We start from the raw sequence: 22,360 nt of genomic DNA, 5'->3' as shown, positions 1-22,360 counted from the left end.
TTAAATAATTGTTCATAAGAATTATTTTTAACTCATTAACATCTACAAGAACATTTACATTGTGGACGTACCTAGTTAAAATAATGAACATTAAGATGACACGATATAATATATATACAAAATAATATTAATTCTATTTCACTTGTGAAATACCTAAATAACATTATTTTGTAGGTATTACAGGCAAGTTGAAGAGATAAAAAAGGAACTGGTTAATAATCAAACCATAAAATAATTACGAGTATCCAGAAAGCATAATAATGCATATACATATAATTCGTAGAGATTGTAATTCCAATTTTCTCGACAATTTGAAATTGAAATTGTTCCAACTTTGGAACAATTTCAATCATCAGTCAAGATGTCGAGAATATGATCGTTGTAATGCTCAGTATCTACTAAAAGTTGCAATCTGGAACGCTATCCGTAAATGAATTTTAGAGATCTTCCGAGTCCTTAGAATTTTCCAACAGAATTATAAATAATCCTGCAATGAAAAATACCTTTTATAACAATTTAGTTGACCGTCAGACCAAATTTACTTAAATTGTTTTAAAAATACCTGTTATACGCGTTGTTCAAAATATTATTTACATATTGAAACTGAAACATATTGTAAGCTGCTGTTGTAATTTCAAACAAATTTTAGGATTACGGAACCTCGATCTTGTAACTTCAATCTAACTTGACTGAATTTTCATATCATGTCTGCTGCTGTCAATAGTTGTATTCACGATATTCGTGGTCAATGAATGAGAGATGAAATATAGGGTGGTTTAGTTTTTGTTTAGTTTATTTTATTGTTGTGGTATTTTGCAGTGAATGTTTAAGTGTAAAAGCTATAAACGATGCCTTTGGCTAACACGTCCGATCCTTGGCGAATGCAGAATGTTGGAGATAACACGGTATATTTTAGAATATGTTTACGTAAATTATCTATATTTTATTAAATATTCTTACATGTTTTCTTAATATATACATTAATGCCGTATGTTATATGTAATAATTAATCTGTTTTAAACCAATTATTTCATGATAAATGGAATTTAGGTATTCGTTAAACGCCCCCACCAAGAAATTATTAATTAATTTGGATTCGATATCTTACTTACTGAACAATTTAGGAAACCAGCTGTCGACGTTTAAAAAATATTAATTACACTGACACCTAATTCAGGAAAATAACTAATTATGGTTCTGTCAAGGTACAAGGAAAAGAGATATGAACCAGAACAATGCCAACTGCTTGTTTCCATGATTCATTTGATTTACTGTATTAGTAGTAGTTCAATGAATGTGTAATATTTTGCTATTAAGTCATTTTTCTTTTAATTGCATAAAGTAATTACTCATAGTCCACAATAACCAATTCTTTGATAATAGATTCTGGACCTACTTGAAAGGAAGTGCACTATATTATTTGAAATTAATGTATCAGCTATTTCTGAAATTAGTTGCAAGTATGAAACAAATATGCTTTAAAGTTTATAAGAAAAGTGTATTCCTAGAGGTAAAATAATTTACAATTAATTCTTGATTATTTCATTTATTTCCTCATGTATTCAAATATTTTTTGTATTCAATTATAATGAATTGTTGCTAACATTACCAGTACATCATGTAGACAGTAGAATACCTGAAATATTGAAAATGGATTTAAAATGTTTGTTTATAATTTTTAATAGCTTGGTACATCTGCACAGCCTGCAAACAGTCTTCCAATAGTGGTTGAAAATTCAGCTGAGTCTCGGCAAGCATCCACAACTGAGAGTTTAGAGACCAGTGAGAATAGTGATGAAAGGGAAGTGGAAATCCAAGATGTTGTTAAAGAGGGACATGATAAGGCTGATCCATCACAGTTTGAATTGCTCAAAGTACTTGGTGAAGGCTCCTTTGGAAAAGTATTTTTAGTACGCAAAGTTACCGGTGCTGACTCTGGCACTCTCTATGCTATGAAGGTAATTTTCCTTTTTTTTTACTGTAACTTCTTAACACTTGAGAATTAACTTAAATTTGAGATTAATTTTCACAGGTACTTAAAAAAGCCACATTAAAAGTAAGAGATAGAGAGCGTACGAAAATGGAAAGGAATATCCTTGTTGAAATGGGCCATCCGTTTATTGTTAAATTACATTACGCATTTCAAACTGCTGGTAAACTATACTTAATACTGGACTTCCTACGTGGTGGTGATTTGTTTTCACGACTCAGTAAAGAGGTGAGTTAACATCGCTTGTTATTTGGTGCTTGCTTATTGTTAAAGTAAACCTTGTTTGAAGTCATAAATAATAGTACAAATAAATGGTGATGTATTTCTGGTTGTTACTACTATGTTTTTGTTAATTTTTAGGTGATGTTTACTGAAGAGGATGTAAAATTTTACTTAGCAGAACTAGCATTAGCATTAGAACATGTACACAAGTTGGGTATCATATACAGGGACCTCAAACCGGAGAACATACTCTTAGATGCTGATGGCCACATAGCTCTTACAGATTTTGGTTTGTCAAAGCTCCCTCCGACAAGTGATAAAGCTTATAGTTTTTGCGGTACAGTAGAGTACATGGCCCCAGAGGTGGTCAACAGAAGAGGCCATACATTTGCCGCTGATTGGTGGTCTTTCGGTGTTCTTATGGTATGATGATAACATTACTGTTAGTACAGAAACTCTACTTCAAATTGTGCATTTAAAAAAAATATATCTTTTTTTTAGTTTGAAATGCTAACAGGAAATCTACCATTCCACGGATCGACAAGACACGAAACAATGACGCAAATTTTAAAAGCGAAACTTGGTATGCCGTCAAATCTTAGTGAAGAGGCGCAATCTTTACTAAGAGCGCTATTCAAAAGGAACCCCCAAAATAGGTAAGTTACTAGACAAATAAGTGTCTGCTGGTTAATAATATATTTTCGTGTTATAATACCACTATTATTCTTAGATTGGGTGCTGGTGCAAACGGTATCGAAGATATTAAGAAACACGAGTTTTTTGCGAACATAGACTGGGAGGCACTTTGTAAAAAAGAGGTATGTATATTGGCTTTCCTTTTTCACGCTGGGGCCTATTATGTTGTTATTTGAGCAAGAAGTCCTTTTGTGGTAAAAGAACAATAGTTTTAATCCAAAAAATCATAATCCTGAGACTGTCATTTACTTTTTAGTAAGGTAAAAAGACCTGTGTGGCATGAGTGGCATCGCCATCTGGCCATGATAGATATAATAACAATTATTGCTATTGTCCCTGTGACCTTTCATGTCAAGTTCATCTAATTAAGTTTTGTAATAAATGTAAAATACACGGCAAAGTATTAAATGCTTCTGTTTCGTTACGAAAATAAATAATTCATCTGAATTAGTTTAAATTATAAATATTCTTGCATATTTTAGATATTAGATAAATTATTAGATAAATAATAATATATTCATACTTAAAGCCTAGTGCCAAATGTACCCAAAACATCTATCTGCTTTTATTATACAAAATGGCTATATATGTATTATCAAACTACATAACATATGCAATTGTTTATTAATTGTTTTCTTGTAGGTAATACCGCCGTTCCGGCCGGCCGTGTCTCGGGCAGACGATGCATTTTACTTTGATTCGGAATTCACGTGTCGCACGCCTCGCGACTCGCCCGGTGTGCCTGCTTCGGCTAATGCACATGAATTATTCCGGTAAGATAATTTATAATCAATAAATTGCATGAAATTTACTTTATTCAACTAGGCCACGAATTTCGTGCATACTTGTTATAAATAACAATCTGTTTCATTGAAAAAATATAATTTTATTTGCATAGCTTTCTTTAGAACCGTCAGTTTAAGGTGCAGCAATTTTTATACAATATGTTGTAAAAATTGGTACAGTAAATTGCATTTTAAGTAAATAACTTATCATAGAACGTGACACTAACTAAAAGTATTCAGATTGTAGAAGATAAGATAAACTCGTTGTCATCCACTTAACCTTCGTATGCGGTAAATAAATCGTTAATGTATATTATTTCAGCGGGTTTAGTTTTGTGGCGCCCTGTTTGCTTAACGATGATGATAACAAAACTGTTACGAATCAGAACCAGAATCATGTGGCGCAGAACAACAAAACATCTACCGAAGACTTTTGGGCCGGTTTTGTTAATAGGAATAACTTTTTCGATGAATACAGGTAATGGATTTTTTTAGGACATTTTATATCAACAAATTACAAATATCAACCTACTTTCAAAAAATAAAGGCGTTTCAATCGAGAGTCTAAGTGACGATACCCGGCACAGGGAACAATTTAAGCTGAGAATCAGTAAGAGTTAGATAAAACTATTTACGAACACTGACAGATTTACAAGAAATCCGAATAACATTATAGTGCCAAAGAGACGAAACAACTTGAACTCTCTGAACTGAGAACTACTGAAAACTGAACAATATTATACCAGTTTGTAAATCTGAAAATATCGTTTTTTTTCTGTGAACACGATTAATCACGTATTGATCAGTGATCTAAGGTCAGAAATAATTGGGTATTTGTAACCTGTAAACCATAAAACATGAAACGCGTAAACAAAAAATGCAGATCATGCAGTAAGTTGAAATCTCGTGTGACGTCACTTATCGGTACAATTTTACCGACAAGTGACGTTATTGTCATACGTTTCTATGTGTTTTGCCTTAGTATTTTTGCATTCATTTAATGTAAAAAAAGATCGACATGTTTTTTTGAATCTTCTATGAAATGGCTTTATAGTTAAGAGTTTTTGATTGCAGGTTGATGGGTGAATTAGGCACTGGATCGTTTTCAGTAGTCCGCCTTTGTGAACATAAAACCTCCAGGGTACAATTTGCTGTCAAAATAATGGACAAAATGCAGTATGATCCACGCGAAGAAATTGAAATACTTCTAAGGTAAAGAGTGGAAAAGAATTAATTAAATATGTATTTAGATTAAGTAGGTTTTTATGGATTTGCCATGTAAAAAGTAGTTTAATTTCAATGTCTTACATTCGCGTAAGCTTAAGACACCACTATGTATTCCTATTAAATTCTGTTTTTTTTTTATTACACCAGTCCTGTTATTATTTGGTTTTAGAGTCAATAAGTCTTATAGGTATATGAAATCAAACTCAATAATTCTCAGACGACAATGACGTGGATTTAACCCGTTGCTGTACTCATAAAATAAACCTTAATGACGTCAATTTACACCGTAGAGATGCCAATCAACTGAATAATTTGCAACACCAATCGCTGTCTTAATTAAAACTAAAAATAAATTTACAGATACAGTCAACATCCGCATATAATAACGTTGCGCGGTGTTTACGAAGAGGCGGGTCGTATCCTGGCCGTGACCGAGCTGTGTCGCGGCGGCGAGCTGTTAGAGCACATCACACAGCGGCGCTACTTACCGGAGCATGAGGCTGCACCCATACTGAGGAATGTGTTGCACGCCATACATTATCTACATAGACACACTGTCGTACATAGGTAATGTTTATGTTAATATTTTATCTGGACCATAGAACAAATAAGAGCGTAGACAGATTGAGAATAGAACAAAAGCATTTTATTTTTACCATTTAGAAATCATTGATTTGCCAACTTAATAAATTAGGTCGTGAGTTTATGAAAATTTGAATAAAAAATCATTTAAATGTTATTACATAAAAAAAAAAATTAGCAGAAGTATAAACAACTTTTAAATTTTATAAAATCTCATACCAACTGATGTTACTGTTAGTGTGTTTTTGACCACCATTCATAATTTTATACATATTTGTCAATCATCAGGGATGCCTGAAACAATAAAAGTAACTTTATGCAATCTAGCAAGAAAAGATGAGATGACCTTTCTTTCTTGATTTTCTGCTGTCCGAATTTTTTCAAGCTAATTGACCTAAATGTTGTATGACCAATGAGGGAATATGACTATTGAAACTAATCTTCATAACAAAATGAAGGTTAAATAAACATGATTTGGAATTTTTGAGGTGGACTTTGTGAGTCATATGTTATCCTCGCGGCGTATATTATGACGTATTAGTCATAGTGTATAACGGATGTTAGAATAAAGTTTTTTTATCATAACTTGTTTGACTTCCCATATTACAAAATTGACATGTTTTTGCCTTGGAATCTGAACGCATAAGGGCCTTTTCACACTAATCTAAAAAAAATCTTGAGCATGTAAATAAAAAAATGAAATTTAAATTAAAATTTAAGAAACAAATTGCTGCTACTTGCTTTAAAAAAATCTATACATTTCTGGTTATTTTATCTCGTCAAAATCTTTTGTTCCCATCTACCATTAAAAAAAAAAATATTTTTGTTTTTACAGAGATATAAAACCTTCGAACATTTTATTCGCGACAGCCGAGAAACTACCTGAAGACATTCGTCTAGTGGACTTTGGATTGGCAAAACAGTTGCGCGCTGAGAACGGTTTACTCATGACGCCATGTTATACGGCCAACTTTGTCGCTCCCGAGGTACTGAAGCGCGCTGGATATGACGCAGCTTGTGATATTTGGAGCTTAGGTAAATCGTTGCATACTCATTCACAAAAAAAAAACAATCAAACAAAATGATCACACATAAAAAAATTGCGTGATCTTTTCTCGCGCGTCTTAAAAACCTGCATCTCATCATAATATTATATGATCCATTCTTGTGTTTGCAGGAAGATCTCTCTAGGTAAAAAAACATCATCTGGTAACCGATCCTTTGTTCTTTAATAAGACTTTTATACTTTTGCAGGTGTCCTGGCTTATATAATGCTTTCTGGAAGAACACCGTTTGCTTCAACGGGCGATGATACTCCCGAAGCCATTTTGGCAAGAATCGAATCTGGAAAGGTACGTCGTAGATAAGGTAAGCTTAATAAGCTACTCCTTTCGGGGGTCCAGCTCATGTTTTAGCATATTCAATTGACGTTTAGTCTGAGCCGCACAGAGCAGCCACAACCGCGGAGACGACGATTCCTAACCGTGGAGACGAAGAATCACCGTATGGACGAAAAGTCATAACCAAGGGGACGACGATTCTTAGCCGTGGGCACGAAGAGTCATACCATCAGGGACGGGACGAGTCATAACCGCGAAGACGAAAATCCGTAAAGCGGGCTTTACACTCGCGGTGCGAGCTGTTCCCCGATCGTTGCGGGGAACGTACTAGTAACGAAAGGACTGTCGTAGGTGGAGCTATCGTCAGGCGTATGGCGCGGCGTGTCGAGCGGGGCTCGCAACTGCATCCGGCGCATGCTGCAGCTGGAGCCGGCGCAGCGGCCGCGCGCCGCCGAGCTGGTGCGCGAGGCGTGGCTGTGCGCGCCCGCCGCGCCGCCCGCGCGCTCCCCGCGCTCCCCGCACTCCCCGCACACGCCCGCCGACACCACGCCGCCCGCCGCCGACCTGCGCCGCGCCGTCGACCTCACCTTCCAGGTAAGTCACCCGCCAGCTGGTGCGCGACCCGATCACCGTCAAAGCCCAACAAAGAAAGTTTCATTGGAGTTTCAACATCTTGCTTTGGGCGGCATCATTTTAATTTTATCTCGCACTTTACTTATTTGAACTCTTCCTAATCGACTTTGGAACCTCAATTGTAGCGACTGATTTGTTAGGCAGCATCCGCAGGTTCGAGCCCAGAGATTTATATTTTCCTTAAGCACTTTTTGTATTTAATTTCCATTACTTAGACGCTTCGCTTTTCTTAAGCTTCTAATAACTCTCTTGTTTATTTATTTTTAAGGTCATGACCGCGTCGCCCCTAACACCCCAAGTATTGGGTCCTGTGTCACAGTCGACTCTCGCACAGCGTCGCAGTAAGCCACAGCGACGATTCCCGCCAACACAACTTTAAATTACTCCCGGCGTTACCTGCATTAAGAAAATTCCTAGATGGGTATGTTGGCCAGTAGTATAAGGTAGTTTTAAACATGCATATGTACGTCAACAAGATTAATTAATTATGTAAAATGTTACTGTTATGTAATTGCCAGAAGGTATACACACCACTCGATTTTAAATTTACGCAAGTATTTTTTTCTTACCTTTTGTTGTGCTCGATTCTTTTTACAAACTGAATATGGACACGCCGTATAGGCAGGAAATGTGATTGAAAATTAGTATTTTTTTTTACTTGTTACCAACTTTATTATCTAAAGCAAATTAGAACATTCCACATAAATTTTATTACTTTTTATTGTTTTGGTAGTGGGAAAAATATTGAATTATTATTATAAAAACTTATTTATGATTTTAATTATGTACACCATCGATGATATAAACCCGTTATAAAAATCAGTATTTTAAAAGCGACCAAAGAAAATCGGAACAAATTAATATCGTATATCCCATACAAAAAAGGATCGTGTCGTTCGTGTAGCACACATTGAAATTCCCGAAAGGTTTTTAAATCAATCGTGCGATCAAAAGTAAAAGAATAATTGACCGGGGTTTTTATAAATGTATCAATGATGTACAAGAATTTTATGAAGACTAAAGCAATTATTAAAGAAATTTAGTTTTTCTTGAATTATTTTGTTAAAAAAGAAGTCCTGATCTACCTGCACTTAAGAAATGGTTATGAATTCGTCTTCCTACGTTTGTCGTAGTAGTTCAATAAGAAACGCTTACCCACCTGTTGTATTCGTAACTTGATAATAACTATTCTGTGCCATTCTTTTGAATATTTTTTCATTCATGTTGTTACAAGACTCGTTTACGTGCAATATATTTTCTTTAATATATATACAACCTAAAAATCTTATATTTTAATCGATGTAGTAGCTTAATACGTTTATGAATATTAAGTATTTTTAGAAAATTAATTACAGATACTCATGTCTCAAATTTGTTTTGAATGTGTTTAAGTATTTATCACACATGATTATACTAAGTTAAATAAAAAAGAAACGAACGAGACAAAAATAACAATGTAATTGTAATTTATATAAAATGTTAAAACCAAAAAAATCTACACTTAACAATGACTTCTAAATGGCCATTTATAGTTTTACTATGTCTGTATTTGTGTTGCTGATTTACTATAACTCATTTATCTATACTAATAATGTAAAAGGTAAAGTTTGTGACTTTGTAGGGGGTAACTAACAAACCGAATATTTAAATCCTTTTACTAAAAGATAGCCACGTTATTTGCGAATGTCATAGGGTACATATTAACGCGAAAAATACCACCCTACAAAGTGGCACAGGTCGGCTAGTACTAGATATAAGAAACATCCATTTCTATTTTTGTAGATAAACCTAATCTAGTTCATTTTACCATATCTATATTTCACCGCCTTCCAGTTTACAGTATTAAATGTTAGGTTGTAAGAATTTAACCGTACCGTACCCGATTTTAATGTAGTTTAAATTGAACAAAACCAATAGGGTATTTTTCTAAAGGTGGTGGAATATTCGTTATCATGTTCATATCAATATGGCCTAACAGCTCACGAAAGCATAATTCATTTCAATTACTCTCGTTATATTTCTTGTATGTAGAGTGTAGTGTCATTAAATGTAGAATAAGTGATCAAAATATTCATTTATTTTTGTTACAATTGTTTAGACTAATTTACATGTAATTATTGAGTTAGTTTAAACGCAAATATGTTGTTATATTGTAGTGTTGCTCTAACTTGCTGTGCCATTCCCTATGCTTTATCATTATTTAATTTTGGAATACGCCTCTTAACATTTAACTGAATGATTTAAGTACTAAACAAGAGACGGCGAGTTAAATTTTTAAATATATTTTTTTTATTTAAATCTTCAATATTAATTAATCAAACATGGTAGGTACGACGGATCAAGTATCAATAGTTGACCAAAAGAACTTCTTTACGTTGTCATAAAGGTGCAAATATCCATATGGAAATACTATCACCGATGTTCAATCCAAATAACCATTTTCTTCCATTAGATAAAAATATTAACTTTTAAGGCATCCTCGATTATCTGTATCTAGAAATTTTCGGTCAGCCGCTACACGCCTATTGTTATTATGAGGATGTAATAGCAGACTGAAAACTTCAACTCCTCAAGCCAAACTATTTATACAAATGACGATATTTATATAATTGATACTGTGTATTAAATTACAATCTGTAAATCGTACGTTATTTTTTCATTCTAAGGTGGTTGTCTTGTATATTCACATATTTTTATACATTATTTACTGTATTTTATTTTTACTACATGTATTTGATAAACTACATATATATAATTAACATCATGGTGATTGGTTTTCTACCAAAGATTAGGTGGTCTTATTTAACTTAAAGATAAACAGATTAAACGTAAACATAAAATACGTAGTTATCGTAGTTTTATATTTATAGTAGAGCATTAAGGTGCATTTAGAATAATGTTTTGTTTTTGTACGTACAGCAGCAATACTGGCGATAATTAATATGTGTCGAAATATAGCTTTATTTCGATTTTTTTTTAATCATAATAATATTATTAAATTAAATTTGTCCAGTATTACTTGCTGTACTATGTATTTTTTCACATAAATATATTTATTTTACTACAGTTTTATCAACTGAAGGAATTGATATTAATTCTTAATAGGTACTTATACTAAAATTAAGATCATTAAGTAGTATTGTAATTTTTAACGATTTCAGTATCAAACATATCTGGATCAGCAAATGTGCAGAAACTATTGATCTATTAGGAACTTTGTAATTCTAAAATAATTGCACAAACAAGTTGGTTTATTCATATTATTAAATAGTATCTAGATGATAAAACATAATATTAGCTGCATAATCGAAACGAATATTGCATAATTTTATCTTTACCTACATAGTATAAAATGAAATCGCTTCCTCTGGCTGTTCACTTAGATCTTTAACTTGATCGGATTTTATGCGGTTTTCAGCAAAAGATACAATAATTTAAGACGATTGTTTATATGCGTACGTAATTACATATTATAGTATAGGAAGCAGAAAATCACCGATGCATAACGCAATGTCGTAACACATTATATGTTTGGGGGCTTAAATGGCAAACGCTGGCAAACGTTACGAAATAAATCTAATTAATGTACCACGGAGTTGCATAACTTTTAAATATGGTCACAAAGTCCGCTATTGTATACTTCAAAGGATAACGCGCAGTTACCATCCATCTATAACACATGTTACAAAAAAGGTATAATTTGCCAAACTATGAAATACTAATGCAAAAATTTCATGTAGACCCCTTAATAGCATTTCATGAAAATGGGTAACTTAGAAGCTAACTAAGGTTTAAATGGCGGAAGCACAGCGGCTGGCAAGCCGAATAGGTTTCTCCCAGTTGTCGGCGGTCGACTATCAGTCTGTCAGTCGTTAATGTTGTATACAAAGACATCTTGAAGCAAATTATTATAAGGTACCTGTCCCACATTTGTATTTACATCGCTAGTATTTTGTGTACATAATAAAAATTAAGGCGTATTGTAGGTACACGCTTGTGTTTGTTGAGTGCTGCCGGACATGTGCAGTCACTTATCTTATTTCTAATACGTATTGCTAAAATTATTCCTTCTAACTATATTACTGTGTTAGTTTTGTTGTAAAAATTATAATAATCATTGGGAACACTGGACGTAATATTGGATTTCAAGCCAAATATTTTTGTAAAAAAATATATGAGTAACTTCAATACGTATAAAGTACATAAAATGCATTAAAGTACAAAAATAATAATTGAATACCCTCATAAGGATTAAATTATTATTATTTAAAAAGAGGATTGAAAGTCCTTATGTAAAATTATTGAAATTGTAAATCAACTCAGTAAAATAATCGTGATTTATTATATAATAATTCAGTTATATTTAACGAGTAGGCATTTAATTATTCCCTCACTTACATTTTTTAATCTACAGCTGCATCGTCCCCCTATTTATTCTTATTAAAATCTAATAGTATTTATTACATTTTTTCCGCCTTAAAAATAAGTAGTTGCTTCGCCTTATCGATATCCCTTATAAACAAACACGATATTTCATTTTATCATTAAAGTAAATCTTTAATTTAAATAGTTTAGAGGTTCTGTGCTTACCTATACTACACACGGGATGTATATCTTTGATACCTTTTCAATTTACGAATCTGTTAATATTATAATTCCTTTATGTTTGCCAGTGGCAAAAAGTATATACTATCTGCTGCGGAATCGTATAAATCATGTGTTAATGATTTTTTAACTTTTCATAATTGATTAATATTTTCGGTTAGCTTTTTTTATGATTTTCACTTGTCAAATCCGATTTACTAAAACGATGTAATTATAATGTAAGTACTGAATAGTGCTAATATTGTATTAGTCCATAGCTAAGTACTGGATATAATAAATACAATATTCTGTGTCAACCTTGATGGATAAGATAAATTGCATATTTAAAAATTTAATACTTGCACGCATGTGTAAGTAATCACTGATTTAGTTTTAGAAACTTTTAACACAAAACAAATGATATACTTAGTTCATATTTGCAATTTCTTTTTATTTCAATTATTTTTCTATAATGAAATCTTTATACATTCCGCTTAGATTGACACAGAATTTATGTATGAATTTAATTCACTTTAAACCGAGCTTGCCTGCACATTTGTTAATTAATTATTAAGAAATATTTTCCTAATGGCTCATAATGTGTTGACGTTGAAGTAGATAGTTTTTTCAAAGACACTTCAAATTGTGGCATAGTTATACAAATTAAAGTAACATTTGTTGATATTTTGTAACTGACACAAATTGTACTAACAAAAGACCACAAATATTAGGAATTGAAAAATGAGAGAAACATAATTTTCATTTGCCCCATTAGTGTAGTAATTAAAAGATTTTGTGGTCTTGATGTTAATGTTATGTCACATCTATTTTTCTATCTAAATGGGAAATTAAATTTCTACGTAGAATAATGACAGCAAATTGTTGCATAGAAATCACATATTAGAGATGTAATATAATATTGTTGATATTGCTTAAATTTTTGTTTTATTTGTATAACCTTAATTTGTTTATTTATTGCTGAAGGTAAGGTAATGCAAATTTTATTGAATACTAGCTGTTGCCCGCGACTTCGTTATGTACTGCGACGACTAAGTTATGATTTATACCTGCCCTTTTTTTTACATTTTCCATTGTATCTTCGCTCCTATTAGTCGCAGCGTGATGGTTTATAGCCTAAAGCCTTCCTTGATGAATGGTCTATTCAACACAAAAATAATTTTTCAATTTGGACCAGTAGTTCCTGAGATTAGCGCGTTCAAACAAACAAACAAACTCTTCAGCTTTATATATTAGTATAGAAGTATAGATTTGTGATTTGTTTATGCTTTACTGGAAAGATCAAGAGAACTGTGATGTAAAACAAAAGTGAGAGTTTCAAATATCTAATTTATTTAAGAAATGTTATTTCACATAATCTTACATAAAATATTGGCACCAATTATGCCAGTGAAACCTTTTATAAATTCCAATGAGAAAAATTAACCATTGGGAAACTTATTTGACATTGACTCCTGCTAAAGTTGGTGCAACAACCTTTCCTTTGCCTGGTACTATAAGTGGGCTGCCCTTATAACATGCTACTTTCTCATTGTTTGTCATTAGATCTGGGGCACAAGATTCAAAGATTTTTTTCTTAGGATTGAGTATGGCTTCTGGTTCTCTTGGGTAGTTTTCACACTCAACCAAATCTCCAGGTACTGCTCCATTAGGTGGTATAAGGACTTCAACTTTATCAGGGGATGAAGCGCACATAACCATTGCTTCTGATGTTACACCCCTCATCTGGAAAACAAACAACCTTGTATTATAACATTGCTGTTATAATATACATACTTAAATTAAAATTTGGTGTGTATTACCTTAACTGGTTTCAAATTAGCCAGTATCATGACAATCCTGTCTCTCATTTCATCAATAGGGACATGATTTACCAGGCCAGATACAACAGTGCGTGGCTTTTCTTCCCCACAGTCAATTTTTTCAACATATAATGAGTCAGCATCAGGATGTTTATTAATATCAATAATTTTTCCAATTCTGAAATCTAATTTTCTCACATCTATGACTGAATCATTAACCAGTTCTGGTTTTTCCTTGGGTTTCTTGGCAGTTTCTTTAACTTTTTTAACTACTGGCTGTTTTTCGCCTTTAACTGCTGGTTCTTCGGCAATTACTTGTGCTACGGCGGGTACTTCAGAGATCTTTCCCGGTAAAGGGTACTGCTTTTTACCATTAGATGTTTCTAACCTGATCAAATCAGCCTTGGCAGTAGCCACTTTAACTGAAAGTATCTTATTTTCTTCAGTAAGCTCTTTGATCCTTTCTTCGATTTTAATCTTTTTAATTTCTTCTAGCTAAAATTAAAAATCCAGTAAATTCTTTCATGTAAGAAAAGTCGACTTAAACAAAATATTAAGAAAACAGTACAACTCTGTAACTAACCTTACTTCTCAATTCTGATAGCTTTTTTTCAGCTATTTCAGCATTATTTATTAGCTTATTTACAGAATTCTGAGACATACTTCTTTTCAATATTGATATCATCGAAATAGAAGGATTCTTATAACCTCTAAACCTTCAGTAGAACAATTTGACGTATTTCGTCTTTGACTTTTAACATAAAGTAACCGTGTAAATAGTAACGTCAAATCGAAAATTTCTATTATACTTCTCGTCTCGTCTCTATTCTTTTTCGTATTCATTTTCATCGTTAAAAAGAGAATCCTTCCATTCAGTTTTGTAAACGTTCGAGTTTAACAAAGTTAAATTTTTCGAGTATGATTACCTAATAAGTACCTATATTTTGTTACCCTTATGCTTGAAATTAATATATGAAATCCTCAGCAAAATTAATATATTATGAAAGCCTGATTTTCTCGACACAAGAATAGCATTCTGTACCCTCTGGTTTTATTGTCCTAGGTAAGGCTAGGTCACAATGATAAAATATGGACAAAATTACGTCAACGTCGCGCGTCGCCGCGTCATGCGATGGCAGCAAACTGGAACTGTCTTCATCATTATCATTCCTTTGCCTTTTGAGCTGGCGCGAAGAAAAAGTAATGTTTTTCTTTCATACTTGACCATCTGACGTCATGTCACAATTTGTAGCCATATCGTCTTTCACACAATCCATCCATCGTGATTATAGTCGACCCTATATCCCCTATATCCATCCACATCCATGGACCATGCTCAACAAATATCTCACCACACGATTTTCATTTCTCCGCAATCAGCCCGACAGCCGATTGCCACGCAGTTTCTCTGTTACCGGTGTCACTTTCAAACTTCCTTTTACATTCTCATTTTTAACTCAATTCGCTCTTGTGCATATTTTCAACTCAGCTGCAAGCAGTGGCCTTTCAAGTTTCATTAAAATCCCTTGTGTGGCGCAACACTCTGATGACTGATCCATATCATACAGCCTGCTGTCCTGTAAGATATAGGACAGCAGGTCCAATCGTAGGCTTATAGATCTTCCCCTTAAAATTAAGGGGAATGTGGGTCGCCAATGGTTCCCGTTACAGCCGCCATTTGATCCATTCTAAACTACTTTAATTATATTTATTTTGTAATGGCTTATATTAAACAACCTGTAATGACTATGATCGCTTATGGTGCCGGTTGCCAGCGCAAAAAATTATACATGCAAAGAACAAAGATGGCCGTTGGAAGCGCGTCATAAATACGTACTGACGTTGTTTATATTTGCGCTTACTTACATTATTTAATATTTACCAGCATACTTTCATTTTGTGATCGTGTAGAATATAATGTTACTGTATAATTCGTTGTAAATTAACTGTTGGATTACTATAATGTTTTGAAATTTACACACGGAACGATGTCAAACAACACTGTCGGCTCGTCGGGGCCTGCTCCCGGCAAAATACGTGGACCTGGAAGACCTCCAAAACGCACATGCACCTGGTGCGCTGAAAGTAAAACACCTCTAAAGTATGTACTTCCAACAGAGAATGGCAAGAAAGAATTTTGTTCTGAAACGTGTTTGTCTGAATTCAGACAGGCATACAGCAAAGGCGCCTGTCTTCACTGTGACAATGTTATTCGGGGTAATGCGCCTTCTAGTAGTAAGAATTTTTGTTCTACATATTGTTTAAATAAATACCAAAAGAAAAATGAAAAGCGAACTACGTCCCCGCAATCAGGTAATGGAGCTAATGGTTCAGAAAATAACTCTAATAACAATTCTACGGGTTCATTTTACGACATATATCAAGCATTTGATTGGAATGATTATATGAAAGACACAAACAGTGTGGCGGCGAATCAAGAATGTTTCAAACAGGCTCCCATGCCTCCTGTAAATGACTTCAAAGTGAGCATGAAATTAGAGGCTCTAGATCCACGCAACTTGACATCGACCTGCATTGCAACAGTTGTAGGAGTCCTGGGTCCACGCTTAAGGTTAAGGCTAGATGGCAGTGATAATAAAAATGATTTTTGGCGTCTTGTTGATGCTGGTGACATACATCCCATAGGACACTGTGAAAAAAATGATGGTATGTTGCAGCCACCACTTGGTTTTCGTATGAATGCAAGTAGTTGGCCGATGTTTTTGTTAAAAACATTGAATGGTGCAGAAATGGCTCCAGCAAAAGTTTTTCAACCTGAACCTCCAACCCCTAAGTCAAATCTGTTTGTTGTGGGTCAAAAATTGGAGGCTGTGGATAAGAAAAATCCACAGTTAATATGTTGTGCGACAGTTGGTGCAGTGAAGAATGATCAGATACATGTAACTTTTGATGGATGGAGAGGAGCATTTGATTATTGGTGTAGATACGATTCAAGAGATATATTTCCGGTTGGTTGGTGTGCTAGGGCTGGTCATCCTCTACAACCACCTGGTCAAAAAAGTGCTACTACACCCTCAAGGTAAATAAAAACTTCCCAATCTGTTTAAAAAGAAAATAATTACTTCTGACTAAACATCCATACCTCATCGTCATAGGTATGGAAAGATAAACACTCAAGTAAATGATAAATGTTTGAAAGAAAGTGGTATATTCTAATATTTGGTAATTTTGGTTAGGAACTTTAGCAATATTTTCATTTTGTTTAAAAAAAACATTACAGGTTCAAGCTAAGGCCTAGTGGAATGCCTAACCCAGCTTTGCCTGAGGGTGGATCTACTGGTGCCGGGAACTCAAACAGTCCTACTACCCCCATCCCATTGGCCACTGTGTGCCTGCGTATTCGTAGCAGTTGCTCTGGAGGCAGCAGTTCCTTGCCAAGTTCAGTTTCTGGGTCAGGACCCACTGGAGCCGCTGAAAGTTTAGTAAAGGAATTGCTCAGTGTACATCCAGATCCTCAAAGGTTAACAAGAGCAATACTCACAGCATCTAGTAGCTATTCTAATGTTAATAATGTACAGGTAATGACAATATTTTTTGAAATATATTAATATATAAAAAGAACTTTGGCATTTGGGGTAAAAATAAATATGAAACTATGTGTCATTGTTTAAATAAAAAGAGATGACTCATATTGGGATAATTTATAGGCAGCAATATTCTTGTGAACTTATTCATCTATTATTTAATCTGTTTTCCTTATAATTTTTGTTCTTTAACTTTATTGCAGATTTCATCAGGAAGTAAAAATTATTCTGTCAAAGTTCCTTCAGAGTTGACTGCAGATGAACTTAAAAATTGGTTAAAAGGAGTGTGTAATGGAGTTGGGTGTTGTGTTGGGATGATAGACATAGACTCAGGGGAGGCTGCAGGTCGGCCTTGCACCTTATGTGGCGAGTCAACATCAAATAATGTTACTACAGGTGTCAAAAGACCAAAAACTGTAAGTGATCCTTTAAGCCCTATCCTCAAGGATCTTTTTGCCCTTGAAGAAGTCCCTTTGCTAAATTGTTTTTTTTTTTAATGATTTTGATGGCAATATTTGAGATCTAAGTTTCTTGTCTTTCTATAAAAAATACGAGTATAAAAATTTTAATTACAATGCAGTATTTGAAGAAATAAGTACAAAACTACTACCTTTTGCTATTAGCAAGCCTTTAAGCAAGTATGATATATTTTAACGATATATCTTTCTTAGGAGGAAAGTGATGGCACTAATGTGAATGGGTCTGGTGAGTGCTCGAGTGGAAAGCTGGCTCGCGTGTCCCCGGAGCGGCCAGAGCCGGCGTCGTCCACTACGGGGGCGCCGCCGCCACCTTCGCCGTCCTCTCCACCCGCTGACTGGTCTGTGGAAGACGTCATTGGTTTTATTGCAGCCGCTGATCAGGCATTAGCCGCCCATGCTGATTTATTTAGGAAACATGTAAGTGTATAATCTTATTAGGTTGTTGTACCCAAATTAGAGCCTAAAGTTACATTTAGGCATAAATTTTGATAACTTGAATGTATATAGTAATATAATTGGATTGAATAATAGTTAAATTGTTTGTGTAGAAAATTGCCATGGGTTCTTGGGCGTAGAATTCCATATCCATTATTAGCCTACAATTTGAATTAATATTATAATTTGAGAGTAATTTTTTTAACTTTTGGTTTACAGGAAATTGACGGCAAGGCGTTGTTGCTATTGAATTCGGACATGATGATGAAGTACATGGGCTTAAAATTGGGACCTGCACTAAAAATCTGTAACTTGGTATCTAAAATAAAAAATCGGCGACATTATAGCACCTAGCCATGTAGGTATTTAAATTTATAAACATAATGCGCTCTTAGAGTGTGAAACTATAAGTTTCTTAGTTTTCTTTTAATTTAAGGCGTTTCTATTCCTGCATTTTAAAAATAAATAATTTTCACTAGAAACTGCTTTATTTTCGTCTGAATCTCAGATAAAACTGTATTATGAAATAGTTATTTTAATTTTTAATAATCGTAATAAAGCTTTGTTTGACCCTATAAACAGACTAGGCTTGCTACATAAACATTTTAGCAATGCAGGAGTTGCATTTTAATTTACCTTTATAAATATGTAGTGGCAGGGTGTTGAAAACTTATACATATAAATTTTATCTTGTTTATGGTTTTATGTCAAATAGTCATGCCAGCCTAGTTTGTTAACTAATAGACTTAGCTCCATTCATTTTTTCACAATAATATAATTTTGATAACATGTTTAACCTGGTTGACAACAAGACCAGGCTGAACAATATATAGAATATAATTGTTTGTGAAAACTGATAAAACAGCAATATTTAATTGTTTACGAAATTACGTTATTAGAAGAATTTTGTTATGTAGTTGACAGTTTAATGGGATAATCATTGTATTACATCGCTCAAACTTCCATGTAATAATATTTAATTCCATTCCATAAAGTGCTTAGTCCATGGCCCTATAAGATTAATTTATATAGATATACAGATTCATAGTATTTTCAATGATGGCCATGTTATGTCAAATTTCGCTTAACACAAATTAATTATAAGTCTGAATCGATATTTATGCAGATTAATATAATACAAAATTGAGTGTATGTAAATAAGATGAATTATGAAAAGTTAGAGCTCATATTATGGTTACGATCTATGTATTTATCAGTGGTATATTGAGGTAATGTTCTTAAGCTGCTATCATTCTTCAGGTATTTTTCGTAGATATAGTACAGAAGTATTAAACAGATTCTAGAATGCTGGTCAGAAAGTTTAAAATAATTAATTATAAAAATATTTATTGTTCTTTCAAATATCTAAAATATGAAGTAAAGGGTGCCTGAAGTAATTAGATAAACTTAAGGCTTTTGGTAGTAATTAAGAGCAAGGTTATTAAATAAAATAAACTTCGCACGAATTACGCATATTTGCAAAGATAGCAAAAATTAAGCAAAGGTATATCTACCTGCGTTGAAACAGCAAATGGAGTTTATTTTGTTTATTGATTCCTACATTTGGACTTACATGTACAATCAAATTATTTGGATACATATTTATATCAATTATAAGGTGCAGTTTTGATTATAATAATACCTCCATCTAGATTTCCTTGTAGTTTTAAACAAACGGTATAGTCATGTAAATAAGTATTTGAATGAGTATAATTGCATTTAATGTAGATAAAGCTCATCTTGCATATTCCATTGACTTCTTATAAACTGTTATTCTCTGTACTGTTAGGTATTAAATAAATTGTATATAAATATCGGCTAGTCGTGCGTTAAACTGTTGCCTGAACGCTAAATAAGTACATAATAAAATTGAATTGCAACCTTTAAAATTCAATACCATGTACAGAAATTTTATTGTAGATTAGGGTCTTAGTGCCTTTCAGTAATTAGGAGTACTTAAGATTGTCCCAAGACGTATCATGATTTAAGACAAATTAGCGCTCAATGACACCAATAGAAGCTGTGATTTTATATGACGATGTAATGTTCAAACTCTCGTCTTACACAAAACAGATATTCTTCTCTATCTTTAAACCTTTAATTTGATTTCAATATTAGTTATTATTGATTGTTCCTTGTATATTGTAACGATTGCAGAAATATTTTATTTATAGAGATTGGTATTTAATTTTGCCATTGCCAAGCGTTATAATGTTTAAACATTTCATCATGTGATATTTCAATGTTATCTGTTAAAGTAATAAATAATAATATTAAAATATTGATATGTTGCTATAATAATAATTACGTGATGTATATTTAAGTTTTTACATGACACGAATAATAACTAAGCGAAGTAGCTATTTAATTTCCTATTTTGTTGGTGTAAATATTTTTTATAATAGATACTTTTGTTGTAATATGAAAAATCTGCTAGCTAAGGTTTATTTCATTAGCATTATCAACATGATAAACTTTAGTTTATTTGACCTCGATTTAATTCATTATTAAGACTTCATGATTAAAATTTAGACTCATTTATTCATTGTTGCCCATTTCTTGGAAGAACGTGATGAAAATATAAAGATATCGACAATTTTGAGGGTCAGTCAAGATAATAGAAATGTTACCTTGATACTTGTTAAATGGATATTTGCACAGCCTCCTCGTACTTGTTTTGTGTAGTGTGTTTAGTGCATCACACCTGGGCCCCAATTCAGCTGTTTACAGTGGCCGATGAATTAATGGAAATAGGATTAAAATTACATTATTCTTATTCTCATAACGCCATCGGCCTTCATCGGCTATTGTAATTAGCGGAATTGGTTCCCTGATTTGTCACCCTTAGTGGAACTGGATGGTCACTTCGCAAGGCAATTTGTGACATGGTGTTTAAACCATGTCACAAATTGCCTACTATGAAACAAACATGATCCTTCTAATACTATAAACGTGAAACTTTTATGTATAGATATTTGTTACTCTTAAACGCATAAAAATACTGAACGGATTTAGAAGAAACTAGGTACATAGATAGTTTATAACCTGGTTTAATTATAACAACGCCATTCTGACAATTTCTATGTTTATAAATTTTGCCATTCCCTGTTGCCCGCGGGCTTGCCCGCTACAAATCAGAAATGATACCGCGAACATCTACTTCTGTGTTAATCCAGGTTATAAACTGTTTATCACATTTTGTCTTAACCCGTTCAGTGGTGTTTGCGTGAAACCAAGGCTCCATTCAAACAAAGTTTCGCGGTTATAATATTAAGGGTGCTCTACACCCGCTCGCGATTCTTGCTGTGAATTCACGCTGCTATTCGCGCCGTTCCCCGCATCGAACGGGGTACGGTGCGAAGCGTGCGCGCGAATCCATCTACACAAGCATTTCGCGTCCTTTAGCGCCGCGAGGGTAGAACGTGCTTTAGAAGGATTTTGTTTAAATCGTTGTTAACAATAAATTTTGTGATCTTCATTTACTGGGCCTAATACCTATGCTTCAAAATAATTAAGGCATACATCGTAATAATGAAAACTTAAAAAAAACTATTTTCCCTTATAAGAACACCCCCATAATTTAATTGTGAAGTCCTAAAATGTGACTGCTTTACTCTTACCTACTTTACGGTTAATTGTTATACGTTTGTATATCCTATATGTTCATAATCTATCCGTCGAATATATCCATATATATATCCTCAGAATACACCTACGTTATGTGAGAACTATTTTGTATATGTGGGATTGGTAAAATTGTAATAGACGTGAAAACAAAAGTTCACAACATAAATTTATTATTTTATTACTGTAGATTTTAATAATATTGTATGTAAATAGACAAATAATTGGAAACAAAAGTGTATAAATGAAATAAAATTACAAAAGTGATAAATTGGTTTTAATATGTCGTTTTAATATTAACTTATAGGGTGTCTTAAAATGTTTGTGCATTTCAGTTTTTCATATTAATAATCCACTGGATCGTGTAGTGCAGTATAATATTGAGGACCTTTGGTCAT

At 33.4% G+C, this 22,360-nt stretch overlaps 3 protein-coding genes across 4 annotated transcripts; 2 read left to right on the top strand and 1 right to left on the bottom strand.

Moving 5' to 3' along the window:
- Nucleotides 1-566: 566 nt before the first annotated feature.
- On the top strand, nt 567-12,996 carry LOC113497899 (ribosomal protein S6 kinase 2 beta). Of its 2 annotated transcripts, XM_026877695.1 has the most exons (15): nt 567-905; nt 1,384-1,510; nt 1,686-1,958; nt 2,033-2,218; nt 2,351-2,635; nt 2,714-2,868; nt 2,943-3,030; nt 3,551-3,681; nt 4,016-4,171; nt 4,768-4,905; nt 5,281-5,487; nt 6,338-6,537; nt 6,757-6,854; nt 7,194-7,436; nt 7,744-12,996. In XM_026877695.1, the coding sequence occupies exons 1-15, from the start codon at nt 823-825 to the stop codon at nt 7,852-7,854; spliced, it is 2,481 nt and encodes an 826-aa protein (XP_026733496.1). In that variant the 5' UTR covers nt 567-822; the 3' UTR covers nt 7,855-12,996. The 2 variants fall into 2 exon arrangements, with proteins under 2 accessions (XP_026733496.1, XP_026733497.1); XM_026877696.1 differs by lacking the exon at nt 1,384-1,510 and having other exon boundaries at nt 569-905.
- Nucleotides 12,997-13,386: 390 nt separating this feature from the next.
- On the bottom strand, nt 13,387-14,633 carry LOC113497977 (aminoacyl tRNA synthase complex-interacting multifunctional protein 1). The gene is made up of 3 exons (XM_026877833.1): nt 14,463-14,633; nt 13,880-14,374; nt 13,387-13,802 (listed from the first exon to the last, which is right to left on the bottom strand). The coding sequence occupies exons 1-3, from the start codon at nt 14,562-14,564 to the stop codon at nt 13,515-13,517; spliced, it is 885 nt and encodes a 294-aa protein (XP_026733634.1). The 5' UTR covers nt 14,565-14,633; the 3' UTR covers nt 13,387-13,514.
- Nucleotides 14,634-15,668: 1,035 nt separating this feature from the next.
- On the top strand, nt 15,669-21,876 carry LOC113497976 (polycomb protein Scm). Its single transcript, XM_026877832.1, has 5 exons — nt 15,669-16,919; nt 17,121-17,418; nt 17,628-17,840; nt 18,096-18,320; nt 18,558-21,876. The coding sequence occupies exons 1-5, from the start codon at nt 15,868-15,870 to the stop codon at nt 18,690-18,692; spliced, it is 1,923 nt and encodes a 640-aa protein (XP_026733633.1). The 5' UTR covers nt 15,669-15,867; the 3' UTR covers nt 18,693-21,876.
- The last annotated feature ends 484 nt before the right edge of the window (nt 21,877-22,360 follow it).

Source organism: Trichoplusia ni, chromosome 10 (assembly GCF_003590095.1).
Source record: "Trichoplusia ni isolate ovarian cell line Hi5 chromosome 10, tn1, whole genome shotgun sequence".
Classification (NCBI taxonomy): Eukaryota; Metazoa; Arthropoda; class Insecta; order Lepidoptera; family Noctuidae; genus Trichoplusia; species Trichoplusia ni.
This window is presented reverse-complemented; position numbering and strand designations above follow the sequence as displayed.